Genomic DNA, 26,857 nt, shown 5'->3' on the forward strand with positions numbered 1-26,857 from the left:
AGACTGGTCGTGCATATATTCTGTACGAACATGCTCTTTACGCCTTCAAAAGTCCCGCCATGTGCCCGTCAACGAAAAGGTCCGCCGTGCGCATCTTTCTATGTATATTTAGGTATGCGGTGAACATGTGCTGCTCAAACCCCGTTTTCGATCAAAGTTACGAAACGATTAAGAGTATCGTTAGTATTAGGCATCACCTGTGTGGTTGTTGACCATTGTGGATACCCCACGAGAGAGCGATGATCGTCATAGTTCTTATCTTCACCAGCCTCAACAGCGATAAGCGCGGTCTATATACCATGACTGCTCCCACTATTACTCGGCACCATAGTGAACTCAGCACTACTTCTTTCGCTATCCTGTTCGTCCTTTTCTGGATCTTCTGTTTTTTTCTCCTCGTCAACCCTCTCTCGTAATCTCTCACGTAGCTTTTCTAATACCCTCGTCTCTTCCGCATTGAAATTCAAATCGTCTGGTAACGTAATTCTGGCGCCGTTGATCTCAATCCTGTACCTCTCGCAGTCATAGTGTTGCTCCTCTGCACTCTTCTTTCGTTCTAAACCGCCGGTCGCATCTGGCACCACCTCTTCATCTCCAATTTTTGCTTTCCGCAGATCCAACGGGGTCCACCAGTATATTGGGAACTGCCTCTGGATGTTGTTGATGACCAGCCCAACTGCAATCATAAGAGTAGTGCCCCACAGAACGAGGCCGACGAAGTACCAGCCCATGGCTGTGATGACAGGGTCTGTTGCTGCAAGCACCGCGGATGCGCCGCCCGGTGGATGCACAGTATTGGTCAAGAGCATGACGGCAGACGCGCAACCGCATGCTATAGCGCCTGCGATCCATCGTATCGAATCGTATTCTGAGTGATATTGGAACAACTTGGATATGCCGACGCCGATGAGTGCAGAGATTCCATGGCCGAGGAGGGCATTGCGCGGTTGACCGAGTGGCGAGCGTATAGAGTTGTACTCAAGAATCGCAGAGGCACCCTGGATCATCGGTCAGCACAACAGACCACGCTCGTACCAGCCACAAGTAACATACGAATGAAGCGATCAACGCTGGCGGTTGATGCCATTGTATACTACCCGTGTTGTTGAACACTGCCGCTACGACTGCCAAACCACAGAACGCGCCCAACAACGACCAGAACGCCCCAAGTATGTTCCCAACATCTTGACGCGTTTCCCTTCTATACCCAAGGAACCTCGACACCGGCGTCGGAAGCTTATGCAGTGGTGAAGGAGGTATGATGCGATTGAGGTAGCGATCGATATCAAGATCCCATTCCCTGGCTGCAGAGAACGCACTCATACTGACCAAGGTAAACACAAAACAAACAAAGCCTTTCCATATGAATGGATAAGTAAAACAGAAATCAGATCAACAGCTCCAACATATTTAAGTTCAAAGTTCCGGGAGCGGACCGTCAAAAGCACGAACATGCAACCCAAAGCTAAGTCCATCATCGCGCCATTTATTCCCGGATCCAGCTGTCAAACAACGGTACATTGTCCGCTCCTGCACCATTCGAATGCGCAAATATGTCTATTTACTCTGACGTTGACCTTGCACATGCGCGACGATCTGAGGTAAAGGTCCACGCGCAGCAAGTTGGGCTTTACGTAAAATTACGTACCATTAATACCGCTACAACATGGCTTTGTGAGCATCTCCTCGGTTCCGCGGATGCGATTCTGTGTATTGGAAATAGGGTACTGAGATGTTTTTTGAGTGATGGAAGTTTATTGTAGGTACCTAAAGTATGGCTGGAGCGATGGGATGACAGTCAGAGGGCAAACGACAGTCGCAGCCTTCGAGCTACCCAAAACCGACGTCGAACAAATCTACCACAATAAAAGGTAAGAGGTTGCAATATTTTACATTTCCTGCCGTATTCAACGAGCTGCGCGAGGTATCATGGTGGATGAAATGGTACTACTGGCCGTACCTGCAAGTTCCCGTGACAGTTGGACGAGCTACGTCATCCCTGCTATTACTACGCTAGACTGCAGCCTACATGGATCTCACCTGAGCGTATGGACAGCACATACGACTGGGAGAAGGCGGTGAAGCAGAAGCTCTAAACTTCACATGTCGGGGAATGTAGTTACCAGACAGCGCACTACACTGTGATGTAACTAGGCACAACTCTACTTGAAAAGGTATCGAAAGGTATGAAGGCGCTATGCATCATTCCTATGCTTAAACTGCACTCCGTGTGTAACGCCTGTGGTAAAACGAAAAAGTCTTTACCCTAGATCGATCGATCCCATGCGTCGCTGACCGACAAACGCCTCATGATTTAATGCGACAACCCGAAACCCCTCTGTCATGTACACTCTTTTGGAAACGCGAAGTTGCTCCTGCGACTAAGTACCACGGAAAAGGAACTGCAAATCCTCAGGGCTGAGGCGGTCCATGGCAACCTTGTCGTTGTTCACGGTACCAGCAATCATAGCGGCCTTCTTCTCTTGCAACGCGACCATACGCGACTCTACACTGTCCTCGATACAGAGGCGAGTGATCACACAAGGACGACGTTGGCCGATACGATGGCACCGATCGGCAGACTGCCACTCAGCTGCTGGGTTCCACCATCTGCGTTTTGTTAGCATTCCATAGGAAGATATGGCTAAGCACAATACTTACGGGTCAACGATGAATACCCTGGAGGCTTCAGTAAGGTTGAGAGCGACGCCACCAGCCTTGAGGGAGACGAGGAAAACCTCAACATCCGGATTGGTCATGAAGTGATCTATGCTCTTCTGGCGCTGTGCAGGAGTCATGCTGCCATCTAACATAACGGTATTGAAACCGGCACGACGCAGACGCCACTCAATGAGCTGCAACATCGACGTGAACTGACTGAAGACGATAGACTTGAGTGTTTGCTTCTTGCTTCGAAGCTTGTAGAGGTCGTATACCAACATCTCAATCTTGGTAGAAGAAGTCCAGTTATCCATCTTGATGCGGTTGATGATCGACGTCTTCTTGACTGAGTCCTCGTCTTGCTCAAGCTCTGGCTGTTCGAAGTCGATAGACAAGGCGATGTGGCAGCGAGGACAGTCTGCGTCCGTGCCAGAGGCTTCGCAGGTCTCCATGAAGTCTCTGATGCAAGCGCGACAGAACTCGTGACGGCAGTGAGAACGTACTGCATCCTCGGCGGGCTCATCGCAGATGTTGCACACATAGACATTACCAGCACCTTCGGCCGCGTTCTTCTTGAGCAAAAGATCGGGATGGTTAGCGACCTGCCGCATCTGCATGATGAGACCGAAGATGTTGGCGTAGTTGTTGAGCATGACACCCTGCGCAACATACGTGTCGAACTTGCGCGCAGAGTTCGACATGATCGAGGTTGAGAAGTCGCGCTCCACCTCACTGAAGAACTCTTGGTGAATGATGATGTCCTTCATCGGCAACTCCATGGAGTTGGTATGATCACGCTTCATACGCCGTAACATGATGCGAGCAGTGATCAAGTGAAGCTTTGTCAGGGCCTCCTCGCGGAGCTTATGGTCATCGCCAGTAATTGGGTTGAGCAGCTCCTGGTTGAACACTGAGATGTGCTCAGAAGCCCCGTGGTTGCAGGCAACGCACATGTGGTCGTCGTCGGTGGCCCAATGCAGCTTCTCGCACTTGCAGGAACGGCAGAAGTAGTCGGCGAACGGACGAACTTCCAAGAAGCGAAGAAGTGAGAAGAACTCCCCGATGCGGTTCTGGACTGGCGTGCCGGACAAGCACCACTTGTAGTCACCAGTCAGCGCAAAGCAAGCCTTAGCTACACCGGTATTGCGAGACTTGATACTATGCGCTTCGTCCAGGATAAGGCGGTGGTAGTGGATGGCGTGGAGTGGTGATGACTCCTTGATGATGTCCTCACCGCGAGACCATCCTTTGGTTTCCTTACGATGCAGCGATTCCAGAGAGTTGTACGAAACCATGATTACGTCGTAGGATTTGAGCTCTTTGATCGACATTTTCTTGCACTTGGCGTTCGTACCGTGGTATACCAGAACCTTGAGCTTATTGTTTGTATACTCGCGGATCTCGTTGGACCATTGCATCAGAGCAACTGGCGGGACACATACGAGCGTCGGCTGCTTTGCAGGGTAATCGGACATGATCAGGGAGACAGCCTGGATAGTCTTGCCCATACCCATCTCATCTCCGAGCAGCCCACCCTTGTAGTGAGTCTTCTCCTGCCGAATCATCCAGCTAAGGCCCTCAAGTTGAAATGGCTTTAATCGTCGGGTAATAGACTCTGGCTGTTCTGCCCTCTGAACCTCCAGGACGGGAACATCCTCCAAGGTCTTCCACATGGTCTTCAGCTTTGGGTGCTGTTGTTCTGCGCGCTCCCGGTTCATGGCCCGCTTCCGCTCCCACTTATCCGCAATGTGCGCATACCTCGCCCGACGATCAGTTGCTTCGTCTTTGTCGCCTCGGGTGAGCTTCTTCTTCCGACCTCTAGATGCTTTCGGTTGGCGCGCCGCAGCGATCTTCTTGAGACGGTCACTTGTCGTCATCAAGGGCTCTTCATCGCTGTCGCTAGCCATTGGTGTCTCCACATCGTTGAGCAAAGACTCGGCGTCATCCACATCGTCAGGGCGAAACTCGCCGCCATCAGACTCCTCGTCATCGAGAAAGTCCTCTTCTGTAAATTTTGCCTTCTTCGCACTAGAACGTGCAGAACGGCCACGCTTTGCTGAAGGCTGGGCCTTGGCTTTGCCCTTGCCTTTGTGGGATGGCGGCGGTGGTGGTGGTGACGACAAAGCAGCCATCATTGAATCTGCATCATCATCGCTAAAGACCTCCTCGGCTTCGGCTTTGCTCTTGCCTTTGCCGATATATGAAGACGCTTTTTTGCGACGCGAAGGTGGCACATGTTCATCTTCGGATAGCATGTCTTCATCCTCGTCGTCCTCGATCTTCTGGCGCTTGCTGTATGGCGCATCCCCCTCGTCCTCCAACTGCATCTGAAGAGCAATCTCAGCGTCCATATCGAGCATCAAATTGTCGGAGTCAGCGTCGGAGTCTGACACGGCACTGCGAGATCGTTTCGATGAGGTGCTCCGCGAAGGCGTCGTAGCGTTGTTCAGCCGACTACGGACGGACTTTTTGCCACGACTGACTGACGCAGCTGGCGTGGTCGAGATGCTAGTTCCTTGTGTTTCGTAGTCTGAGTTCTCTAGGGAAGGTGAGGCAGTTGAACTCTCTTGTCCTGCTTGTTGCGCGTTGAGACCTGCAAGTCGTCCGCGAGTGGCGGGCGCCTTCTTGGACTTCATAGCGGGAACTCTAACTTCTTTCAACACGCCGCGGGCGGTGGCGGATGATTTAGGCACCTCGGGCTCGATGGGTTCGCTCTCGTGGCCAGAAGAGTCGGGGATGAAAGATCGAGAGGTACTAGGGCGCTTCTGTTTGTGGCGACTATCAGCCACGGATGAGTCTGCCAGGGCTGTAATCGCGTTAGCGCAAGATTGAGGCACAGCAGTCACTGCCTAAGCAAAAGTGAGAGCCAAAGTCGGCCTACACATACCAGTTGTCAGCGCTGGCGAAGGTGCGGTGGCGACGTCATTCGCGACACCGGTCGACTTGCGGGTTGATCGCCGGGGCGCCATTATGATGAATTGGTGAAAGGAAAGGCAAGTGAAAATGCGACAGAGATCGAGGAGCGCGCAGCGAACACTGATGAATGGATTGAACGAGAGACTGTAATCTCGACGGAGGGGTGAGATGATAAGAAGCACTAATTATCGAAGGGCAGATACCCCTGGCCCTTTTGCGCCGATAGCCCGTCGCGCGTTCACGCCCCAGGTGGCAAATTCAGGGACAAGGTCGCAGAGAAGCAAGGATTGCAGGGGCTCGTAGAAACAAGTGCGCAAACGGCGTCTGCTGTGCAACACTGGCCCGGAAATGTACAGCGATCACTGCAAGCTTGCCATGTGGGTGCGATGTGGGTGGGGAAGACGCGTCGCGTGTTGAAGACGGTAGCACGTGATCAATTTTAAGGTTGCCATCTCATCTGTTTACAGACTAGCGCTGAATCTCTCCCCGCAATCACCTGCAACTCTAAAGATGTGTAAAGCAAGAAGTTTTGTTATACCTTGGAGGTATTTGGCTAACTACTAAAGCCATGTTCACTCCAGAAGATCTCTCCAGGCATTCTCGGATTCCGCCCGAGCCATTAAATATTGCCAAAGAACACGACACCAACGCTATACCTCTCGCAACGTTTCTTCGCTTCATGGATCTTCTCAAAGACGTTTGTTTCGTGATCTATGAACACCTACTCAATCGGCGCATCAAGCCTATATGTTACCAAATGCAGTCGTATCATGCGTTCCCTCGCTCGAGCAACTCTCCCAGCTAGAAAAATGTTCTCTGTGAATTCAGCTGCGCTAGCCTGCTCACTGTGCACTGTGTGTTTTCTTTTCTGGATCCTGCGACCTGCGATCGAGGCGCCATCACGCCCAACAAAGCTTTGCTTGTCGGAGATCAGACCCTTCTCCTAACCCAGTGGCGCGTACTGACTATGACAAAAAAGGCCAATTTTGTGTAGGTTTCAAGATCTTGCATGTCAGAGTGTTCGACTCCGCAGTACTATCCGCAAGATGCATCAGCGATTGGCTTTTGTGGAGTTCAGAGTGCTGCCCAGTAGGTATGGAGCCTTGCCAAAAGCCGAGAGAAGGCAGCGATTGCAGCATCTTGAGTAGCTATTCCAAGCTATGGAGAGCTGATTTGTAAGTTCAGTGCAGCTTTTGGGACGTCTCTGAGTCTCATCAAGTCCGTGTTGTGAAAGGGAAACTCTGTCTGATATCCAAGACGAAACGTTGCTAGTGTTGTCAAAGCTGGTGCGACAGCTTCACTCAGCCCTTTTAGAAGAGGACCCTGCTCCTGATGTAGCAACCGAGTGAATAGACTAAAGCGTTGCTCGGTCATAGCTAGCAATCTGATCGTGTCAGTACGCTCATGAGGATCGTGAAGCCGCACTCTACTCACATGGTATCAGTTAAGGAGAAGCCTGAGAATGATGGCCCAGATGGAAGAAGAGCAAGTATACCTATGCCGTAAAGGTCGGTTAATCTCTGCAGGCGCTTTGCTAGCTGACGAATTCGTTTTACTTTTCGGCGAATCGCAAGATATTCCTTTGACCGTGGTTGCGCATCCGGCCTGATCTTTGACGTCTGCCTATCTATGAGTGCAGCCTCTCGAATCACAGCAGGATTTCCCATCTGAGTTGGGCCTCCTGTAATCATCGTTTCTGGCGTCTCAATGATTATACCTTCGTTATGTATACTGTGATGTTCTTTCTCTTCTTCTAAAAGCTTGATGGCATGATAGCGCCTCAGGAGTAGGCAGGTGGCTTCTTCGGAATCGAGGCGACATATCATGTCGAATGTCTCCGAAATGCTTGAAGGAAACCAGGTAGGCTCCCCTGAGTTATTTTGTGTATCTCTGGCAACTCGCAATTGGTCGCTGAAGTCTATGAGTGTTTGCGAGCTACCGATCGTTAGATACAAGAAGCGAAATGGCGGAGAGCTATCGTCCAGCTGGTCGACCTCGGGGTGTTCTAGAAATCTTCCCAGTTGCATCCGCTCTGCTTCTGGCATGTTACTCAGCTTCTGCCACTCCGATTGGAGAAGATGGTTGTAGGTACAGGTAGCTCGATCTTCGCTGTTTTGTTCTCGCTTTCTTTTGAAACCGGTCACGAGTGTCTGTCGCAGATATCCACCTTTGTCCGCACATCTTTCATCTGGAAGGACCATTTGTGCATCTTCTGGCCTGCATTCATGAGCCACCAGTCGAATCGCCTGCTGCTTTCTCCTTGGGTCCTTTGTGTTCATTATGTTCATAGCTGAGAAAGCGGACTGCGTAGCTGAATCTTGTTCCTGAACTACCAAGAATTTAGTTTTCTGTTACGTAGCTGAATTACGTCCACTTTACCTTCAAAATCATCCGTGGATAGGGTCTGCTCCCCGAACATGGGATAGTCGCTGAGAAATAACCGAGTATCTGCATACTCTAGTCTACCCACATGTGCATCTCCAGTCGAGTTGAGCGCCATGGATTGGGTGTTTTCCGTGGCATTATTCACCCAATCCTCCAGCATGAGTATGCCTGTTGTCTCTTTGATCAACGGATTCCATAGACTGTTTCCCTCAACGAGGATATCGTTCCAATCGTCTACTGCAGATCTTGGCTCGTTCACAGTTGCATCTATGTGATGTAGAACCTTTGAAATCGTGCTACGCGTCTCGTTAGCGCTCTTGCCCTGGTTTTCACAATCCAGCCAGACAGCTCCAAATAGGGCGCTGAGAGCATGATCAAGCACAGCCGTGGATGGCGAGAGGTCTCCTTGTCGAGCACTCTGCTTGATGTATGACCCAATTCCTAATGATTCACACACTCTCGCTCGACCCTTCTTGTCCTTCCACCAGTGTTCACGTGAGTTAGCCTCGTCTGTGAAAGTCAATACTGATTCGGCTATATGGATCATGCTAGACTTACTTATAGTTAGATTCTCAACGACGATGGCGTTATAAGTCTCGGCCATCTCTACTGCTAAAAGTCCGATACGGGCCAGCCCTCTATTTCCGTCATCTGTGTTTTCATACTCTCTGTCTCTGTGGGCTGCTTTCAGAGCTGATTCAAGAAGCTGAATATCAGCGAAATGATAGTTGATCCTCGTTTGAACAAATTCCATCAGGTCGTACGAATCGCGTCTACAGAAAATCAATGGCGAACAGAAACAAGGCCAAGTATATGACCATGTCGACCGGGTCGTGCTAATTATGACGTTAGGTCAGCCACCCGGCGCAAGATGTTCCTCCATGAGGACTGCGGACAACCAGTCTTTGCATTGCACACCAAGCCTCTAAAAACGAATCTATGGTGCGGTATTATTCTGCACGGATGACTTCAGTGTGTAACACTAATCTGCCAAGAGGATGCAGTGGTAACGTAGGCCTAGCGTGGGGGTTGCGAAACTCGAGGTTCGCAAGTCGCCCGAAATGGGATAGCATTGCCGCTCGCTTCGCAATACACCGGCTAGTTTACCCGCCCCGCTGCAAGCTGCGACACGTGATCCTCTTGTTTTATGCATCCACGAATCGGTGTTGGCTAGCAGACCTCTTAAACCTACTGTTTCTTTTACGCAGCTCTTCTAGCACATCTCGAATATTGTATTGTAATGCTGTGAGAGTCTATCAAAACGAAAGCCGATGCAACTACTAGAGGCGCTACAGCAGAAATTTCCATATGTTGCATCGCGCCAAGTTTGGGACGCAGCTTTAACACAGCAGGGAAGACCATTGCAGACTTGGCGCGTGCGCAGGGCACAGAAGGAGCTTAGTTCATCGCTGTGGTTCTAATTATACCCCACGGTTAAGTATACGTAAACGTGTTACAACCCTAGAGGCGGAACTGGAGGTTCTTGGTATCATGACCAACTTTGGGAGGAGCTTCAAGAACACTTCGTCGCTCGCACTGCCTGGAAAACTCTCAGCAGAATATGAAACGTCTGCTTTTCAATTCTTCACGCCCAACATGATAGATGTCCTACGGGAAGGCTACCACAGTTCTGTTTAGGAAGTAATTTGCCTGTTTACAGCTGTGTGGTGGCGAACTTTGCCCTACGTTTGGGGAGTTGCTACAGAGCACCACGTTGATCCCAACGGCGTTCGGGGTGACCTGTTGCAAGTTGCAAAACGTCTAGCAACTTCTTCTGTAGGAACAAACAGACGGAGCTGCATCACGACCTGTACTGCCGTGCTGCTATGAGCGTTTCGCGCATACATACGCGTTTGGATTTCTCGATTACGGTGAGCGATCGCTGGAATGGTGTGAGTCAAACCTTCAGGCTAAAACCGCTTAGTGCATGTATTACCGATGTACAGATTCTTCCTTTTTTTTTCTTTCCTTTGATAGAGTTTCGAACACAATGTTTCAACTTACACGACCAGTTCCAATGATCAGTGCTGCAGAGGGTGTTATAGACTGGGAATTTGTACCTGGACAACAAGAATACGGTCGAGGTTACCATTCTCTACAGCCTTTCCGGGCCGGGAAACAAAACTTTGCAAGATGAATCCAATTATACTCTAGAGCCTATGGGCTTCAGTTCTCACGCAGACCCATGGGAAGTTGCGAATATGAGTCCTGGCAGCCAAGAAGCCCTGTTTGCTGTATGCCACAGCCAATCAAGACCAGATTGCGTTTTCTAGTAGCAGTATGTAGCATCTCTAGAAGCAAAACAATCGGGGAAGGCTACAATGGTGTGCCAATGAATAGAGAGCGAGACCTATAACACCGATGGTCATCTTATGCCGTAGTTCTGTTTGGTCTATCTCGCTAATTGAAGGCACTTTTTGTCCTGTAATGCACGATCTAGTTTGCCAGAGGGGTTGGAAGCGTTTGAGCACTAAACTGTGGTCATGCATATTATGCAAGCTGCTAGCTACGTGGATCCAGAGAAATCCGAGAACTGCAAAACGAATATAGTGGGGTTTATCCTGCAAGATAACCACGTTTCTAAAGTGCTCTGTTCAGTTGTCCAAATGAGGTATTACTAATCGCATTTTTCCTATTCCAGACAGATGGCGGAACAAGTAATGTAGCTCAAAGTTCGATAGTCTTATCAGGTTCTCGGGGACAGTCGACGGGGTGAAGGTTTACTTCCCCCCTCAACACCTGCCTGTCTATATTTTTCGCCTTGACTGCAGAAACCTCTCTGGATCTGAACCTCAGCCACTCGGTTACTTGCTCTACTTTCTTCCTTTTCTATCACTTCGACTTCTTCATTATCTGCTTTGCCTACATAAACGTTTCGCCTGCCAATATGGCAAGTGGTATATCTAGCAATCCTGAGTATGATGGCGTCGAGATGTCAACCACAACGGTGCCGATCGACCCGGACTCTGTCACTACAAGCTCGCTACATGCTTTACAATCTGCAGATCAGCGCAAGGTTATGGATATTGTAGACAAGCTGAGACGTACAGGTCTCAGTGGTATTGTGGAACTACCCCAGCTCGTAGTCTGCGGCGACCAGTCATCTGGTAAAAGCTCTGTGCTTGAGGCTATCACGGAGATTCCGTTTCCTCGTAAGGAAAACCTGTGCACGCGATTTGCAACTGAAGTGAGTAAATTCTCAAACACCCTAGGTGTCATGCTAACGAAATCTAGATTATCCTCCGTCGTTCTGCATCGTCCACCAGCACAATCACGATCACTCCAGACAAGCTTCGCCCAAAGTCAGAGCAAGCCAAGCTCAAATCGTTCAGCAAGTCCATGAATGACTTCTGCCAGCTTCCAGATGTAATCGAAGAGGCGACACAAGCGATGGGCCTGGGGGCCGTAGGTGGGATCAATTCAAGGGCATTCTCTCGTGATGTACTATCGATCGAAATCACCGGTCCAGCCAGGCCTCAGCTGAACGTAATTTAAGCAATATGCTAAACGTGTACTAAGTGATGATCAGAACTCTTGTGGACCTTCCAGGTCTCATCCATGCAACCAACAAAGCACAGACAGAGACCGACAAAGAGCTGATCTTGAACCTGGTCAAGGAGTATATGGAAAATCCACGTACCATCATCTTGGCAGTGGTTAGCGCAAAGAATGATTACGCCAATCAAATCATTCTCGACCACTGTCGCAAGATCGACGAGCAGGGCCGTCGTACCCTTGGTATCATCACCAAGCCTGACTTCCTCCGTGAAGGCACTGACAATGAGCTGATCTTGCTCGAGTTGGCTCAGAACAAAGACATCTACTTGGAGCGCGGTTGGCACATACTCAAGAATCGTGGTGATCATCAAATGAAGTTTTCTTTTGAATAACGCAACGAAGACGAGGACTTGTTCTTCAGCAAGGGTCGTTACGCGGATCTGCCTCGAGAGTGTGTTGGAATCAATTCTTTGTGCGAGCGTCTCAGTCAAGTGCTGCTCAATCATTTGATCAAGGAGCTGCCTTCTTTGAAGGACGAAATGATCAGCAAGCTTCAGGGTACCATTACAGAGATTGGGAAGCTAGGTGACAGGCGTAACACCACTCATGAGCAGCGCATGGTTCTGATGAAGATCAGCATGCGCATCAGCGACATCCTGAATTCTGCTACTAAGGGCTACTACGAGTCGTCATTCTTCGGACCAATCAATATGGACGCAGCTGTTGATGCATCTGAAAACATTCGCCGCTTTCGAGCCGTGGTCCAACACCTCAACATCAACTTCGCCACCGATATGCGCTTGAGAGGTCATAAATACGCATTCGGAGCCGGACCCGGTGACGAAGAGCGAGAAATCGAAGAGGATGTAAAAGCGCAGAAAGAGCTTGAAGATCTCGAAGAACATCCAGGGCTCATGTTCCTTCCTAAGCCCACAAAGCTTACGCGTCAAGAAGCCATCAAGTGGGTCAAAAAGACCCTGGAGCGCTCTCGTGGCTACGAGCTTCCTGGCACGTTTCAGCCAATGCTGATATCACAGCTTTTCTGGGAGCAGTCCCAGCCATGGGAGCACATCGCTTCTCAACATGTCGGCACAATTGCGAGTGCTTGTAAGGAGTTCATCGATACGGTTCTCCAAGCTGCCGCTCCATCTGAGTTTAAAGATAGAGTTAGTACTCTCTACGTAGATAGTGCTCTAACCCAGGCCCTTACTGGCGCGAAAGAAGAACTGCACAAGATCCTCAAAGACAAAGACCGCCACCCAACCACATACAACCACTACTTCACCACCACCGTACAAAAGATGCGTCAGCGAAAGCATCAAAAGATCATAAAGAAAGCTTCAAAAGCCTCAGAAGTCAGCATATATGATTGCGAGGACAAGTTGCGAAAGTACGTTGACCCTGGTAAGCTCACAGAGGCTATGGACAAAGCGATAGAGCCGGATATGGACGTCTTCTCAAGCCAGGATGCTCTCGATACTGAGCGCGCGTTTTACAAAGATGAGATGAAATACTTCGTCAACGCCGTGACCAAGGCTGTCATTGAGCGTCACCTGGTCGAACCCCTCCCTGACATCATTCTATCACCTCTGGTTGTGACGCAGATGACAGAGAAAGAGGTCGAATTCATTGCTGCTGAACCTCCCGAAACGACGCAGCAGCGTCTTTATCTAGACTCCAGAAAGAACATGTTAGAGAAAGGTCTAGAGACGTTCAGAGAGGCTATGGGCGGGCTAAAGCGCTAGCTATGTCAAAAGGACACATCTCGTCTCAGGACTCAGCGATGTAGAAACTACAAAACTTTACTTCAAGCAGATTTATGGATGTCTGCACTTTCTAGATACCCAAAAGAACTACACCAGTATCCCTGATGTACAGCTGCCATTCCTAGGTCTGAGTTTACCCTACAAAGCCTCTCATGTACTGCTCGTCATATTTATACCTTAGTCTGACATTTCTCGCAAGCACCAGCTTATAGAAGAAGAAGATATCGAACCTGTCGCAATTTGCCGGTAACGCGATAGAAAGCTAAAGATTGATATAATGACAAAGGGAAACTCCGGGGTGTCATGATATCTGTTGGATTTCATAGCCTCACACACCAAGTCACAAAAAGGATCACCACAGATATGAGCTGCAACTATACAGAACTTTCAGCGACCTGTATATTTAGACGTCATGTACAAAAAACTAAAGCATGGTGTAGTGAGAAGACTGACGACAGTTGCCGGAATGGACAGCGATGTGGAAAGTTCGACTATTGTGATAAAGTGAAAGAAATCGGATGTTTCTCTAGGCATCTGCCATGCATTGCGAGCGGCGCGGCGTCCTCAACACTCCTCCTAAAGCTGACCACAGTAACGAGATGGAGGTGACTGACTACGGAGGTGCAGTATTCCGCGCCATCGACGTAGAAGCATGGTGATGTCAGGACAGAAGGAAGAGGCAAGAAATCTTCACTTTATCCAGATCGGTGTAACCTGAAGTGAGACCTACACTAGCTCCTCAGTAACGTCTGCAGGGTTTTCCCGTGGCAACCATGGCTTTGCGGTTAGTCTATTTTGGGAACCTTACAGCCTCCAAAATCCGCAAGGCTACGCATTGGGTTAGTGCCTGATGCAGTATTGACTCACCTCATCAAAGCACCTCCTACACTTCCTTCACCGATCTGACCAACGATCAACCTGCAAGTTACAAATCAAACTTCCTTAACGTATTTTGCTCAGCTCTTTGATGGTAGCCAGTAGCCGTTAGGGTTTAATTGTGTGGCAAACGTCTTTTGCGATTGTTTTTCCACAGCTTTGCAGTACGCTGTAGGCTATAGACACTGAAACTATATGGAGTTTGCAGGGAAGACCAAAATTTGGCGTGCACAGTCTAGCCTCCAGTCTCTCTCTTTGAGAACAAAACATATGGACCGTCTTAGCGTTCGCTATGACCTTTCATAATAGCTTTAACCTGTCTAAAGGATCTTGGCTTTGTTGTGAAACGCTCTCATGGGTTTCACTAGATCTAGGACGCAAGAAACATGCTAGCAGTCTTTACCCTCCTATTGAAATGGCTTATGAGCGTCATGGAAAGATCTCGTAAATCGTGCCGTCTTAACAGCGAAGCAACCCTCTTTATCTTTTCGAGGCGCTATCATGCGGCAAATCCATGTGGAACGGAACAAAACGGCTACCCCAGAACGATCGGATAATCGTTGAGACTTCACCAATATTCAATGGCTGCAAAAGAGCTCATATAAGAAACCCTGCCGTGCTGTAGAGAGTGAATTAATAGACGCAGCGTTGTTTAAAATCGTACCAAATTTGAGGAAAGGAGATGTAGACTTCCAGGGTGCTCGAGGCAAATTCAAGCAACTGCAAAAGCCAGCCAAGATCTCGTGACGTAGTAAGGGCGATCTTGTAGCGAATGTCCAGTGATGTTCTATCAATAGTAGGGTAACATACCCGCATGTGAGAACAGTTCATAAACATTTGATGAAATCCGAAGCACTCTAGCAGAAGCTCATGTTATTGGATCTGCCTCTGCGTTATGCCAATGTTGTTTCCCCTTATCTAGGGAGTGATGTTTCACCTGTCGCTAAAGCCCGGCTGCGAATCGACTTGCTCCATCATCGCCGATTCGTCAGATGTTGCATAATGATTGCTAGTAGGACCCTTATCGACTAGCCACGCTGTCGAGAGCCTTCCAGATAGCCACTTAGTTTCTTTTGTTAAATAGCGAGACTCATCCTGCCCAAAAGCTGTTGATCACTCAAGTTCGACAGCTGCTGCTCATATTTCCAACCCCTCCTCCTCCCTCTCGTTCTACACTCGGACAAACACGTCATTGCTGCAATGGAAAACCTTCATCTAAACGCCTTGACAACCGCATCTGTTCGAGAGCGGCATGGCCAACTATTGGCTAACACCAGCAAACAAGAGTCCAGCACGATAGAGCATCTGACCAATTCTCCGCTATTTGCCGTACAGTCCCTCACTGAGGATACGAAAACCACACCACTAATGAGGCCATTGCAATGCGGTCTGCTGGCAGAGATGTTGCTAGATCGTAGCGATACTTTAGCGACACTTCCTCCAAGCCAGGACCATGCAGACAGACGGTTGTTCTTCAATGTTACAACTCCTTCCAGCATCTTCATCTGTGGCTCACAGGGTTCAGGCAAGAGCCACACGCTGGCGTGTTTGCTAGAAAACTGTTTGGCAAGTTCAGATGCAACAGTACTACCAAAGCCTCTTTCCGCGTTACTATTCCATTACGACACTTTTATATCCGACGATGGCGGTTCGCCTTGCGAAGCAGCATATTTAGCATCTTTGTCTGGAGTACGAGTGAGAGTGATATGCGCTCCGACCAATTTGAGAACCATCCAGGTCAGTCTAGTCTCACCCCTTACTACAGTGCCATTGGTCTGACAGGACCAAAGAAAACGTATCAGTCCCTGAATGTCAGCGTAGAGCCACTACAGATTGACAGTCATGCTCTCAACACGAAACGAGTTCTCGATCTCATGGCCGTCAAGCCAGAAGAAGGAAGCGTCCCGCTCTACATTCACACCGTCAATCGCATCTTGAGGGAAATGCGCATGTCTCAACAAGCGTCTGGCACACGATTCGATTATCAGACTTTCAAAAATGAAATTCTGGCAGCTGAACTTTCGCCAGCTCAGCTCGCGCCTCTCAGCCAGCGCCTGGCTATGCTTGAGAGCTTTATGCCACAAACAAGAGACGAAATAGAGGGAAAACACGGTAAAAGCCCCGCAGGGACAACATGGAAGAACCAGGTAAGATACTGGTGTACCATAATCTACAAAACACCTGACACAGACATAGCCTGGATTTTTGACCATAGTTGATCTCTCGTGCCCATGCGTCTCACCCGAAACAGCTTGTTCGCTGTTCAATATATGCCTGAGTTTGTTTCTCGAACAAAACATATCTTGCGGCCGCGTCATTGCGCTTGACGAAGCCCACAAAGTTAGTATAGGATTCGTAGACAGGTTTGGTAGTCCTAAGCTGACCTTGATAGTACATGACTGGCTCTCCAGAATCCTCGGTGCTTACAAACACACTATTATCGACCGTGCGGCTTCAAAGACATCTAGGAGCGCGTATATTCGTGTCTACCCAGGAGCCAACGATAGCCCCAGCTTTCTTGGATCTTTGCACCGTAACCGTGATCCATCGATTCTCGTCCCCCGCGTGGCTGCATGCACTTGGAGCTCATATTGCTCTCATGCAACAACACGATGCCATCTCGGTCGCTCAGCGAGATGATTCTTACGAAAGCTCGAATGAAACGGCAAGACGCCTCTTTGAGAAGATTGTCCGACTCGAAACTGGAGAAGCATTCGTGTTCGCACCTAGTGCGACAGTAGCTATTGGCAACCCTGGCTATTCATCAACAAGTGGCTCGACGAGATCTTACATCAAGGTTAAGATCAGGTCGAGGCTATCAGAAGATGGTGGGCGGAGTGTCTTTGCTGATTAGTGTGCGATTATGAAGAACGAAAAGGTCCGTCTACCCCTTGTCACGGCTATGATACGAGTGGTTGACAATTGCAGAAGGAAACTTCGCTGAACAGGGTGCGCTAAGTGCAATTCAGATCCCTGGCTTGGAATCGAATATCGAGATCTGAACTATGTCTGAGCAGATATTGAGAAAGCAGGGCCAAAAGTTATTTTCAGCAATTATTCTTTCTACACTTCAAGCATTACCGGTAGGTCTTTACCGTTGCACGGTTAAGACATTTTAGATAGAGATAGGAGACTTGAGATAGAATAAGCCTTTTGATTTTAATATTAAGAGTTAAATTACAACAAGTCTAAGAAATGTCTTTCTACGCGTTAATGTCTTAATATTACTAGATTCTACTATAAGTAAAGTATGTGGTGATGGTTCAATAGAGTATGTTGTCCAACCTAACGAGATGTGGTATTCGTAGCTTCGGAGATAACGTGGATAGAAATAGCGAGCAGTACTTGGGGAATTCGTGGCGCCGCTCGTGGAGCGAGAGATAAATGTTGATGTTCAGGAAGTTCCCGGTCCACTTGCATCAGATGCGGTGCACGGACCAACGCGCATCTGCAGGCGTCGCAAGACATGACGATTCCAGGCTCAGGCATCTCATCAAGCCGCAACCATCGACGTCGACCACCTCCAAACTCCATCTCTCCCTACGAAATCCTCTACATCGCCAATACAGGTAGCGAGCTACCTGACGATATAACGATCGAAGCGCCGCCAACGCCACCGATAAGCTACCCGCCGCCGCGCGATACCGAAGCTCCAAGTCGCCCGTCATGGTGAAGCCCGTTGTTTCCGCGATGAATGCATGGACATGGTATGCGCGAAACAGCCTAGGGAAGAATGAATAGCAAGGAAGCTAACGGAGTGCTAGCATCGTCGTGTCTCTGTTTGCCATCGTCATTCTCTCCACGATCGGAGCTCTGTTCAAAGTACGTCTGCCTCGCGCCCATGGTCCCGACAAGGACGAATACCTTCGAAATCACTGTCGCGACTGGGTATGAGTGAATGTAAAGCAGGACTGATGCTAATGCGCAATTCGCAGGGACACAGCGGCACCGTGATGGGAGGACATGAAGACCCCGAGGATGGTGGCGCAGTTGCCGGCGCGGTATTCGGCGCCGTCTTCATATACATTGTACGTTGAAATGGGGAAGAGACTACCGCACTATACTAACGTCTTTCCAGGGGTTCTTCGTCTTCTGCGGCCTGCAAGCCTTCCTCCACATGCGCGAAAGCCGTCGCGGCGCGATAAGCCTATCATAATCCTGAACAGGATGCGAAACACGATTGAGCGGCAAGATAAGACGAGAAATCATCTAAAGAATCTTTGGATGCGACGACGGCATCGGGACAGGCATGCGTCATTGCGCCAGTGGAGGGAAGGCAGGGGCAATTGTACATTGTAATATGACACGGCGTTCAGCGGGCACAGGCGGGTTCATACATTTCCGTAGCAAGACATTGAATTAGCTTAAGATGTGCTATCTGTACATGTGCATGAGCCCTGCATATCTGTCAATTGAAGCGCCAGGACCGATACATGCACAAACGCCAAAATGCGCCAGCTACGACTTTCCCATCTACCAGTCCCTCTCCCACAGCGGCTCGAGCGTCTTGCTCATATATGGGCCATCTAGCCAGTAACCCAGCTTGCCATAGTAACTCCGCACACCAACACCAGAGATGACACTGATCTTACTACTTCCGTGCTCTTCCCTGGCTATCCGCTCTGCCTCCTCCATCAAAAGCGTACCATACCCTTGATGCTGGAATCTCTTTGGGTCTCTAGCATGTATAGGGACAGCAGACCCGTAAACATGCAGTTCGCGTACCAGCGAAGAGGGTTGGCCAGTCAACTCTGGCCGGAAAGTGTGTTCTTTCGAACATTGTCGTAGACGAAGCAGGGCGATCAAGATGTCCTGTTTTGGGTCTTCGTATGCAAGGAAAGTTTCCCAGCCGCCATTAGCCGTGTAGTCCCGACGTACCAGTTCGACTTGATCGGGACGGATCTTATGCTTCACTTCGTTGATACCGACTTCGCGCGTTCGTACATCGCGACATGAGGTACCGAAGTCCTTCATCCTTGCCAGCGCCAGCTCTCGCAAGTTACCATTCTCAACACCGGATGTGACAAGCGGCATGGGAATGTCGCGCTGCACACGGTAGATACGCGTCCATGGCGGTACCAAGGCCAGAATACGGGCAACGATATCGATGAGAGCGTTTGGGGTGTAGTTCCTGTATCTTCCTGTCCGCCAGAGTTCGTATAGTCCTGTGCCACGGATGACGAGTGTAGGATAGATCTTGAGTCCATCGGTGCGGAAGTCTGGGTTCGAGAAGTACTCCACAAACTGGTCGAGATCACGCTCCATCCCGACGTTGGGCAGGTCGGGCATCATGTGCGAAACCACCTTGAAGCCGGCATCTTTGGAGAGACAGAAGGTTTTCGCTACGGCGGCGACAGTGTGGCCTCGGTTTGTGTCGCGCGCTACATCTTCGTAAAGGGACTGTACACCGATCTCGAGACGTGTACATCCGTACCGCAACATGGAGGAAAGATGTTGATCCAAACAGTAATCTGGTCGTGTTTCGATGGTGATACCAACGCACTTTATGTTACTCATCTCACCGGCGGCAACAGCCTCGTCAACGTCTTTGGTTTGATATCCCGAAAGCGCGTTGTGTAGTTGTGAGATGAACTCGTCCCGATATGACTCTGGTAGTGACATGAATGTGCCGCCCATGATGATGTACTCGACTTTGTCGACACTGTGACCGAGCGACTTAATCTGGTCGACTCGTCCACGAGCCTGCTCGTAAGGATCATATCGCGCTCGAATAGCGCGCATAGATGTTGGCTCATAACCTGTGTAGGACTGTGTTGAGTACTCAAAGTCGGAGTCTGGACCTCCTGGACAGTATACACAGATGTTACCAGTATAGGCAATGTGTGGGCAACGGTGAGGCTTGCACATGACCGCCACTACTGCAATACCAGATGATGTACCTAAAGAACACATCAGCCATACCACAATTACTCGGTATTATCAGGACAACATACGGATCGGCTTGGCGATGAGCTTTGGGAGGATATATTTCTTGTAGTGCTCCGGCACAGCCGCGATGATCGCCGTAAGCGGAGGCTGGCTCTTTAGGTAGTGCTTCTTCGCGATCTGACCTCGTAGCGAATTCAAGTTCAGATCCTTCTTAGGTTTTGAGCCATCGGCCTGGGATTCATAGTCCTGAATGAGCGCTGAGGCGATATCTGCGCACGCACGCATGTAACGTTCATTCTCGGGTGGCAATTTGACATTCTTTGGTAGCCTCCTCTTATACTGCGTCTCTGTTACTGTCATCGTCGCCATGGTGGGCAGAATTTATTGTTTGGTGTTTGCGGTTTACAGATGGCGAATCTTGAGGACTCAGACTCTGGATGTGGAAGTCACGGGTGGGGGTAGGATTTATTCCGAGCTAGGTCGCTTCTACACTAGTGTGGTCGCTTCAATTTGCCAGACCAGATCGGCAACGCTGTAAAGGTCACTCTCACCACAAACACACTTCATTGATGCGCGCCCAATACCTCAAACCGGTCTCACCAAGCTTTTTTGAAGTCATTGTGTCTACCTCTATGGAATCACGAACAGCTTCGCCAGACGCGGGTTTCACAACGAGGACGCCTGAAGCAGTTCAAAGTCTCAAGCGCCCCCAACTATTGGCCTTCTTGCCGCAAAGGTGTCACCATGAGCCGCACAGAGTTACAATCAACCAAGGATTGATGCATTGTGTATAGGAGTGGTTAAAAAAAAATCGCTGCAACAAAACACACTCTGTAACATTGAGGGTATCCCTTCGTGCCTCTCATCTTCACTCATTACTATACTCTCATCATCATGCAAAGCTGGATGGCGTCCTGTTGACTCTCTGCCTAGGCTCAGTCTCAAGGACTGCACCTCCAAGAGGTACGTCGGCGCCGTGCTGCAAGGGAGCGTAAAGCTCGTCGTTCGTTGTCATAGCAGGGCTATCCTGTCTGCTCTCTCTTCTCAGAGCGTTGATCTGTGCGGAGTTACCTGGTACGGCCCCGCGACTACCTAGGTAGCTGAACCTCCCAATCTGGCTACCTGTAGTCACAGCAGTCGGACGCTGCGGCGATGGCAGGACGCCTGACTCTGAGCTACCAGAACCGCGTTTGTTGCTGATATCAGAGTTCGAACGGAATTGGGTTCCGTACATGCCAACATGAGGAACGTACTGTGGGTCACGTTGACCCTGACCATTGGCAACGACTCCACCATCCGGACCACCGGCATCGGCAACAGCAGCCTTCTCGGTAAGCTCTGTAGCCACCTGGTGAGCGTCGTACTCGTTGATACCGGCGGCAAGCAGCAAGTTCTTCTTCTTCTCAATTTTGGCAGCGTGGTCCATATCCTGACCTGGGTTGGCAGTCTCGTATTCGAGAATCTTGATGAATTTGTAGAACCCGGCCGCGATAATGGATCCGAGGATGGGCCCTAGCCAATAAATCCAGTGGTAGTGCGTAAATTCGAGGTTGACGACGGCAGGCCCAAACGATCGTGCGGGATTCAGGGATCCGCCTGTGAAGTACACTCCAGACAACTCTGTAACGAACAGAGCAAGACCGATACCTGTTCAAGATGTTAGCAACAACCATATAACCCAAACAAGGTCTATTGACGTACCCACGGGCGCGATGAAGGTACCCTTGTGCTTCTCAGCTGCCAACATGAAGATGGTGAAGACCAACTGGGCAGTAAGGAACATCTCGATGAATAGACCCTGCGCAATGGAAGTACCGCCGCCGAGTTTCGTTCGAACGTTCAGATCACCCGGAAACATACACTGGACCAGACCAGCTGCCGCCATACCTCCAAGGATCTGTGTGACGAACAATAGAGCACCGCGTACCCAGGGGAGTGCACCGATTAAGCACATGCCGAATGTGACCTAAACTAGTCTTAGCGAACTGGTAGAGTAACAGCGCAAGAGAGAGGAGTGACTCACGGCCGGATTGAACAAGCCTCCACTGATTCTGAAGAAGACCCAAGCGTTCACAGCAAGCGAGAAGCCAAAGCAAAGCGCAATATACTGCAGCTGCTGGGGATTGCTGCCAGCCTCCGCTACTGTTTGACCTCCCGACGACGGTATACTGTTCGCGACTTGTGCGCCGGATAGAGCAAAGTATAGAAACAGGACAGTTCCGACAAATTCTCCGCACATGGCGATGAAGTGGTTACGAATGTTGTCGGGTACGCGGCTCAATAACGGCAGACGCATCTCTGAATCGGTGAGTTTGGCATTAGGGTTTGCGGCCTTCGTGAAGGGCAGCGCAAAGGCTTTGCCTTGGACGGGTTCCTAACGCGAAAGTGTTAACGTTGTCCCGCATGTTAACGTTGTCCCGCATGGCAATGTTGCCATTGGATGCAACTTACGTTGATATTCATGGCGATGGTGTGGCTCCTGAGCCTGGGAAGATGAAGATGTGAAGATCCAGAACCGAGAGCAAGGCTTCAAGCGCGCCGAAGAGAAGAAACGATGGGAACGTCAAGAAATGGAGAGTCGACCTACTTGTCAATGAGAATACAGGTATACATCACGACCAAAGTAGTCTTTTGGTGATGCTACAGTTAACGGCTACTCAGATGGTTAAAGCGAAGTGTCGTCATGCTTCAGCCGTTGACGCGAAGGCCACACGCCTGGATCTCAAACTACCTCCGCGATACTGAAGATTTACTGGTAAGATCTGGACTTAGGTCAACGTTGATCCTAAAGCAGTAAAAATGTGGCTGACACAGCATCATAGTCGTCTCGAAAGAGCGACAGATCGTGATTGTAGCTGGGATCTGCCACGGGAAGGTGGCGCGCTAGCACCGGGGCGGGCTCCGCATGCTGATCCAGGCCACGACAAATGGGAACTATCTCCCGGTAATCTGTCCACCAGTGCACCAGTGCACTAGCCATTCAACCGCAGCTTTGCTCATGAGGACGTCATGCGGAGATGACCGCGGGTTGCTCTGGTATTGTTGTGCTTTCAGAGCCTCAAGCGAAACAAACGACGGTTATCTCTCAAGCGCAAGCTAATCCTCTGCCCGTGGTGACCACGTCGCAGCAGTCTCTATCGATTTTGAATGAATATACTCATAAGCGGAATATCCGATAATAATTCTAGGTGGCTGAGCCGAAACTACGCTTTTGGCCGTAGACGCTACTAAGCGCAGACCTTGCCTTGACAAATGGAGAGCATCGCAATTCTATTCGGGCGATCGACTTCTCAAAATCTCACCACTGCAAGGCTTACAGCGCATGACTTGGATAAATAGGGCAGGCTTTTGGAAGTGGCAACGAAGGGTCCTGGTGACCCATCTAGGCAGCGCCACATGCTCATGTTTGGTATGCACACTAGCCGCTAGTCCAGTCTGGAGGCCACGAGAGAATGCCACTTGCGAGTCTAGATTCTTTTGAGCCACTTGTCGTGTGGAAATTAGGGTGTCTCTACATTGAATGGCTTTGGTTGCTCTTTCGGCAAATCGAGGCGATTCACATTTCAAGTACTCCAAATTGAGATGTGCACGTATTACTAACTCATTATTCAGCGATGATTATAACAGGCAGGCGATAGGCTAGCTGTAATTTGGAGTGCATGAAGTCTTGTCTACCTCTAATGAATGTACCGCATTGTAAACACAGGCGTGACGTAGTAAAAGAGACAATGCTCATAGCTACAAGACGTGTCTTGCAAAACACCCATAAGTGGCGTTTCTACAAGTGTGCTAACTTCCCCTCTCAGAAAATATATTAACAGAGAACTGTCACCTTAAGCAAGGGGAAAACTAAACACCTTGGAGCCTACAGTGACGCTAGATTTTCTATTTTGCTTGTTTTGTCGCAGTGTAATCTACACACCTGTTCAGCCTTTTCTTTTACGAGATGTTACTATCGAGATCCTCAGTGCCGCAAGAAGATACGTATGCTATCAGCTATGCTCGTGAATGACAGTTCTTCACCGCGATGCTATTTTCCTTGCCCCTGGAGACCTTTCTGGGTGCAAGACAAAAGAGACCTAGAAGCAAAAAGAGAGAAGATCACCTTCAGCCGGTGATTTAGCAAAAAGAAGGACTTTAATGGTCACTACGAGGGTCGAACTCGCGACCTTGGCGTTATTAGCACCACGCTCTAACCAACTGAGCTAAGCGACCGTGTTATCTGGTGATTGATGGAGGAATTCTAAAGCTTCACGTTTATATACGCAGCAAAAATAGGCATGTTAGTATTGAAGGACGGAGCTGCTAGGCGTATTTTGAAGAGCCTTTGCAGCTTCCTCATCGAAAACCAAAATTCACTAGGCAAGCTCCACCTAAGCGAAAAGTGCGCGAGCCAGACATCATCGTAACTACCCGATATCCAGTCAAGGAGACATAGCATCGCGGTATGTTGAGGATGTGTTGTACATAAAATTAAGGGTATACTCAAATCAAAACGCCTCTCCAGCAAGATCCTCCGCCAGACCCTCCAGCTCTTCTTGTCTGAAAGGTACCCACAGTCTCTCCGTACCCATACCATCCTTCTTACTCTCTATCATCTGATGGTCGTGGAACTCCTTAAGCAGCGTTCTGAAGCTGACTTCACTTGTACAAACGAAGGCCTCGACAGCCTTGTGGTACAACACACGATACTCAACGCCTTGCGTAGACTCTGGCAGAACGTTCTTGGCTTGTGCGACCTTCTTCGACCTCGGCGTAGCAGTAACCTCGTCTTCTTCCTCCATATCACCGCCTTCCATGAGTGAGAGAGCTAGCTGTTCCATGACAAGGATGCGGAACAGTTCTCGAGCTTGCTCCGGTAGAGAGCGTAAGACGAAGCCTACACCATCTCTTCCGCCTACTCGTCTACCGCTGCGTCCTAACAGCTCATTCACAGTCTCCACTGTGTCGATCTCCGCAGCATAGGGTGCAAAGGTTGTTGCGTCGTGGAAGAGAAATTTGTATTGTGTCTTCATGCCAACATCCCATAGAAGAGGGAAGTTCGGTGTATCCGCCGTACACACAAGGTTGATGGATGGATGCGCAGCTAGGCGGGAGAGCATGGACGGAATGGGAGACTTTCGAAGGTAGGGCGAGTCGATGGAATTCAGAATGAAGGGTACTGGATGCGGCGGCGGGTTGCTGGTGAGGTGTTCGAGGATGAAATCGAGTAGCAGAGCGGGTTGATTGGGCAGCTTTGGTCCGGATGGTATGACTGCCGATGCTAAAGTCAACAGCAAGTCCTTTACGGTTGTGCCAGCTGTGTATCCGTTGATGACCACAACCTTCGGTGTCTTCTTTGTCCCTTTGTACGGCGCAGCGTCTAGGAGAGACTGGTAGAGGCGTGCGGTGAAACGTTGTGTGATGATGCGCTTCGAGCCGTAACCATAGAGGCAGATGTTGAAGCCTTCTTGCAGCTCGAAAATCCATTGATCGTATGCTCGGCTGTGCAATTCGAGCAAGACCTCTCTTTCAGACTGGTGGCGGTCCTCGTACGTTTGCATCGCTTGGAAGTATTCATCGTGGTTCAGCAGGCTCTGCGCAGAGAGAGTGTTGTTGGAGGTTTTGGTGCCGCCTGGGCGATTCTGCCAGAAGTACTCCTCGTGTGGTGGCAGCTCAGTTGGAGGTGTCGGCGAGCGCTGCTTTCGCGGCCGTCCTACTTTTCCTGACCCCTTAGGTCGGCCTCTCCCACGTTTTGAGGGTGTCTCTGGTACAGGCACATCGTCTTGTACCACTCCCTCCTCGACCTGCTCCGCGTCCTCTGTATCTTGCCCCAAGATATGTTCGGCGAGGTCTTCCTCCTCATCCAACGCATCTTCATCGCTCTCTTCGCCATTCAGTGTACGTTCCAGTATACGGCGATTGCTCTTTCTGCGCGCGCTGCGATCGGCGTTGCGAACGATAGTGGGCGTGCCATCCGGAGAGTCTCGTTTTGCGGATTTGGTAGGTGTCTCGAAGACCAGCTTCCGAGTAGACTTGGGCGTCGCAGTGATGCCATTTACCAGACCAGTCTTCTTCAGGATGGATCGGGGCGTCCCATGCTCGGCCAGGTGTTGTGTCCTCCCCTTTCTGGATGGTGTCTGCGCTTCGAGCGGTTCTAGCTCATCGTGGGCCTCTTCAGCGAATCGTGCGCGTGATTTCTGCGGTGTACCCTCGTCGGCATCATCTTCGTCGCGTCTGCGCTTTGTGCCGACCATGTTCTGTTCGTTGGGTTGTTGGTTGGGCAGGATAGGGTGACGCGACTTGCGCGACTTAGGCTTGGCGCGATGGTTGAGGCTCAACTTTAAAGCTTATTTCCGAAAGGTCGAGGACCCGATTTCTTTTCCGCCGGCAGTGGGCTCATAGTGATTTTTTGCATTTATAGTCTTTGCTATTTGCGTTTGATTCTGGTATTCACTGGAGGTAGCCATAATGTCGACAAGGCGGCAGGAAGCCGCTACCATGCATTCTGAGCAATTGCATTGACATGTGATCGTGCCTGACAACCCCGGGCCTTGGACGCTTGGAAGCATCGTACACCAGATGCACGCTCTCGTCTGCTTCCACTGGCAGCCCCGTCGCATGCATGCGTGCACACTACCAACACACGCAGCATGCAAACTGGTGGTCCAGGCTATATGCATGCGAGACATCTCTTCGCTTCGAGGACTAGATTTGGTCATGCACGATTATGTCAGGCAGCCTTGCCGACTATGCTAGCGCCCCTGGAACCTGGAACCTGAGGGATGTTCGCGGCCCGTTCGTAAGCGCATACTTGCTGCCTCCCCGTGATAGTCACGCCGCGGTGGTCTGTCAGACGTGACGAGGTTGTGATTCAGACGGCCAAG

General features: G+C 49.9%; 9 protein-coding genes and 1 non-coding gene across 10 annotated transcripts; 3 read left to right on the plus strand and 7 right to left on the minus strand.

Annotated features, from left to right (window-relative positions):
* Positions 1 to 290: 290 nt before the first annotated feature.
* On the minus strand, positions 291 to 1,323 carry BKA58DRAFT_430740 (HPP family-domain-containing protein; the record flags this gene model as incomplete). The annotated part of the gene is made up of 2 exons (XM_046173069.1): positions 291 to 998; positions 1,054 to 1,323. 2 exons carry the CDS (start codon positions 1,321 to 1,323, stop codon positions 291 to 293), a joined length of 978 nt encoding a protein of 325 aa, XP_046023515.1.
* Positions 1,324 to 2,381: 1,058 nt separating this feature from the next.
* Positions 2,382 to 5,630, minus strand: BKA58DRAFT_319788 (helicase SWR1; the record flags this gene model as incomplete). Its single annotated transcript, XM_046167736.1, has 3 exons — positions 2,382 to 2,610; positions 2,662 to 5,467; positions 5,549 to 5,630. 3 exons carry the CDS (start codon positions 5,628 to 5,630, stop codon positions 2,382 to 2,384), a joined length of 3,117 nt encoding a protein of 1,038 aa, XP_046023516.1.
* Positions 5,631 to 6,300: 670 nt separating this feature from the next.
* BKA58DRAFT_388769 (uncharacterized protein) lies at positions 6,301 to 7,904 on the minus strand. Its single transcript, XM_046170688.1, has 2 exons — positions 7,012 to 7,904; positions 6,301 to 6,961 (listed from the first exon to the last, which is right to left on the minus strand). Exons 1-2 carry the CDS (start codon positions 7,863 to 7,865, stop codon positions 6,736 to 6,738), a joined length of 1,080 nt encoding a protein of 359 aa, XP_046023517.1. The 5' UTR covers positions 7,866 to 7,904; the 3' UTR covers positions 6,301 to 6,735.
* Positions 7,905 to 10,849: 2,945 nt separating this feature from the next.
* Positions 10,850 to 13,205, plus strand: BKA58DRAFT_412912 (dynamin family protein-like protein; the record flags this gene model as incomplete). Its single annotated transcript, XM_046172388.1, has 4 exons — positions 10,850 to 11,149; positions 11,197 to 11,425; positions 11,482 to 11,820; positions 11,863 to 13,205. The coding sequence occupies 4 exons, from the start codon at positions 10,850 to 10,852 to the stop codon at positions 13,203 to 13,205; spliced, it is 2,211 nt and encodes a 736-aa protein (XP_046023518.1).
* A 2,603-nt stretch (positions 13,206 to 15,808) lies between these two features.
* BKA58DRAFT_441862 (uncharacterized protein) lies at positions 15,809 to 16,956 on the plus strand (the record flags this gene model as incomplete). Its single annotated transcript, XM_046173858.1, has 3 exons — positions 15,809 to 16,249; positions 16,299 to 16,442; positions 16,495 to 16,956. 3 exons carry the CDS (start codon positions 15,809 to 15,811, stop codon positions 16,954 to 16,956), a joined length of 1,047 nt encoding a protein of 348 aa, XP_046023519.1.
* Positions 16,957 to 17,533: 577 nt separating this feature from the next.
* Positions 17,534 to 18,467, plus strand: BKA58DRAFT_388772 (uncharacterized protein). Its single transcript, XM_046170689.1, has 4 exons — positions 17,534 to 17,809; positions 17,867 to 17,924; positions 18,038 to 18,130; positions 18,181 to 18,467. The coding sequence occupies exons 1-4, from the start codon at positions 17,769 to 17,771 to the stop codon at positions 18,256 to 18,258; spliced, it is 270 nt and encodes an 89-aa protein (XP_046023520.1). The 5' UTR covers positions 17,534 to 17,768; the 3' UTR covers positions 18,259 to 18,467.
* BKA58DRAFT_364569 (elongator complex protein 3) lies at positions 18,468 to 20,442 on the minus strand. The gene is made up of 2 exons (XM_046168851.1): positions 20,057 to 20,442; positions 18,468 to 20,002 (listed from the first exon to the last, which is right to left on the minus strand). The coding sequence occupies exons 1-2, from the start codon at positions 20,358 to 20,360 to the stop codon at positions 18,576 to 18,578; spliced, it is 1,731 nt and encodes a 576-aa protein (XP_046023521.1). The 5' UTR covers positions 20,361 to 20,442; the 3' UTR covers positions 18,468 to 18,575.
* A 441-nt stretch (positions 20,443 to 20,883) lies between these two features.
* On the minus strand, positions 20,884 to 22,454 carry BKA58DRAFT_441865 (aquaporin-like protein; the record flags this gene model as incomplete). The annotated part of the gene is made up of 4 exons (XM_046173859.1): positions 20,884 to 21,638; positions 21,693 to 21,957; positions 22,015 to 22,365; positions 22,443 to 22,454. 4 exons carry the CDS (start codon positions 22,452 to 22,454, stop codon positions 20,884 to 20,886), a joined length of 1,383 nt encoding a protein of 460 aa, XP_046023522.1.
* A 1,678-nt stretch (positions 22,455 to 24,132) lies between these two features.
* Positions 24,133 to 24,206, minus strand: BKA58DRAFT_t64. The gene has a single exon. It is a non-coding gene; the product is annotated as a tRNA-Ile (tRNA).
* On the minus strand, positions 24,177 to 26,419 carry BKA58DRAFT_388783 (origin recognition complex subunit 2-domain-containing protein). The gene has a single exon (XM_046170690.1). The coding sequence runs from the start codon at positions 26,225 to 26,227 to the stop codon at positions 24,482 to 24,484; it is 1,746 nt and encodes a 581-aa protein (XP_046023523.1). The 5' UTR covers positions 26,228 to 26,419; the 3' UTR covers positions 24,177 to 24,481.
* Positions 26,420 to 26,857: the final 438 nt, after the last annotated feature.

The sequence above is a fragment of the Alternaria rosae genome (genome assembly GCF_020736505.1).
Source record: "Alternaria rosae strain MPI-PUGE-AT-0040 chromosome Unknown BKA58scaffold_7, whole genome shotgun sequence".
In the NCBI taxonomy this organism is placed as follows: Eukaryota; Fungi; Ascomycota; class Dothideomycetes; order Pleosporales; family Pleosporaceae; genus Alternaria; species Alternaria rosae.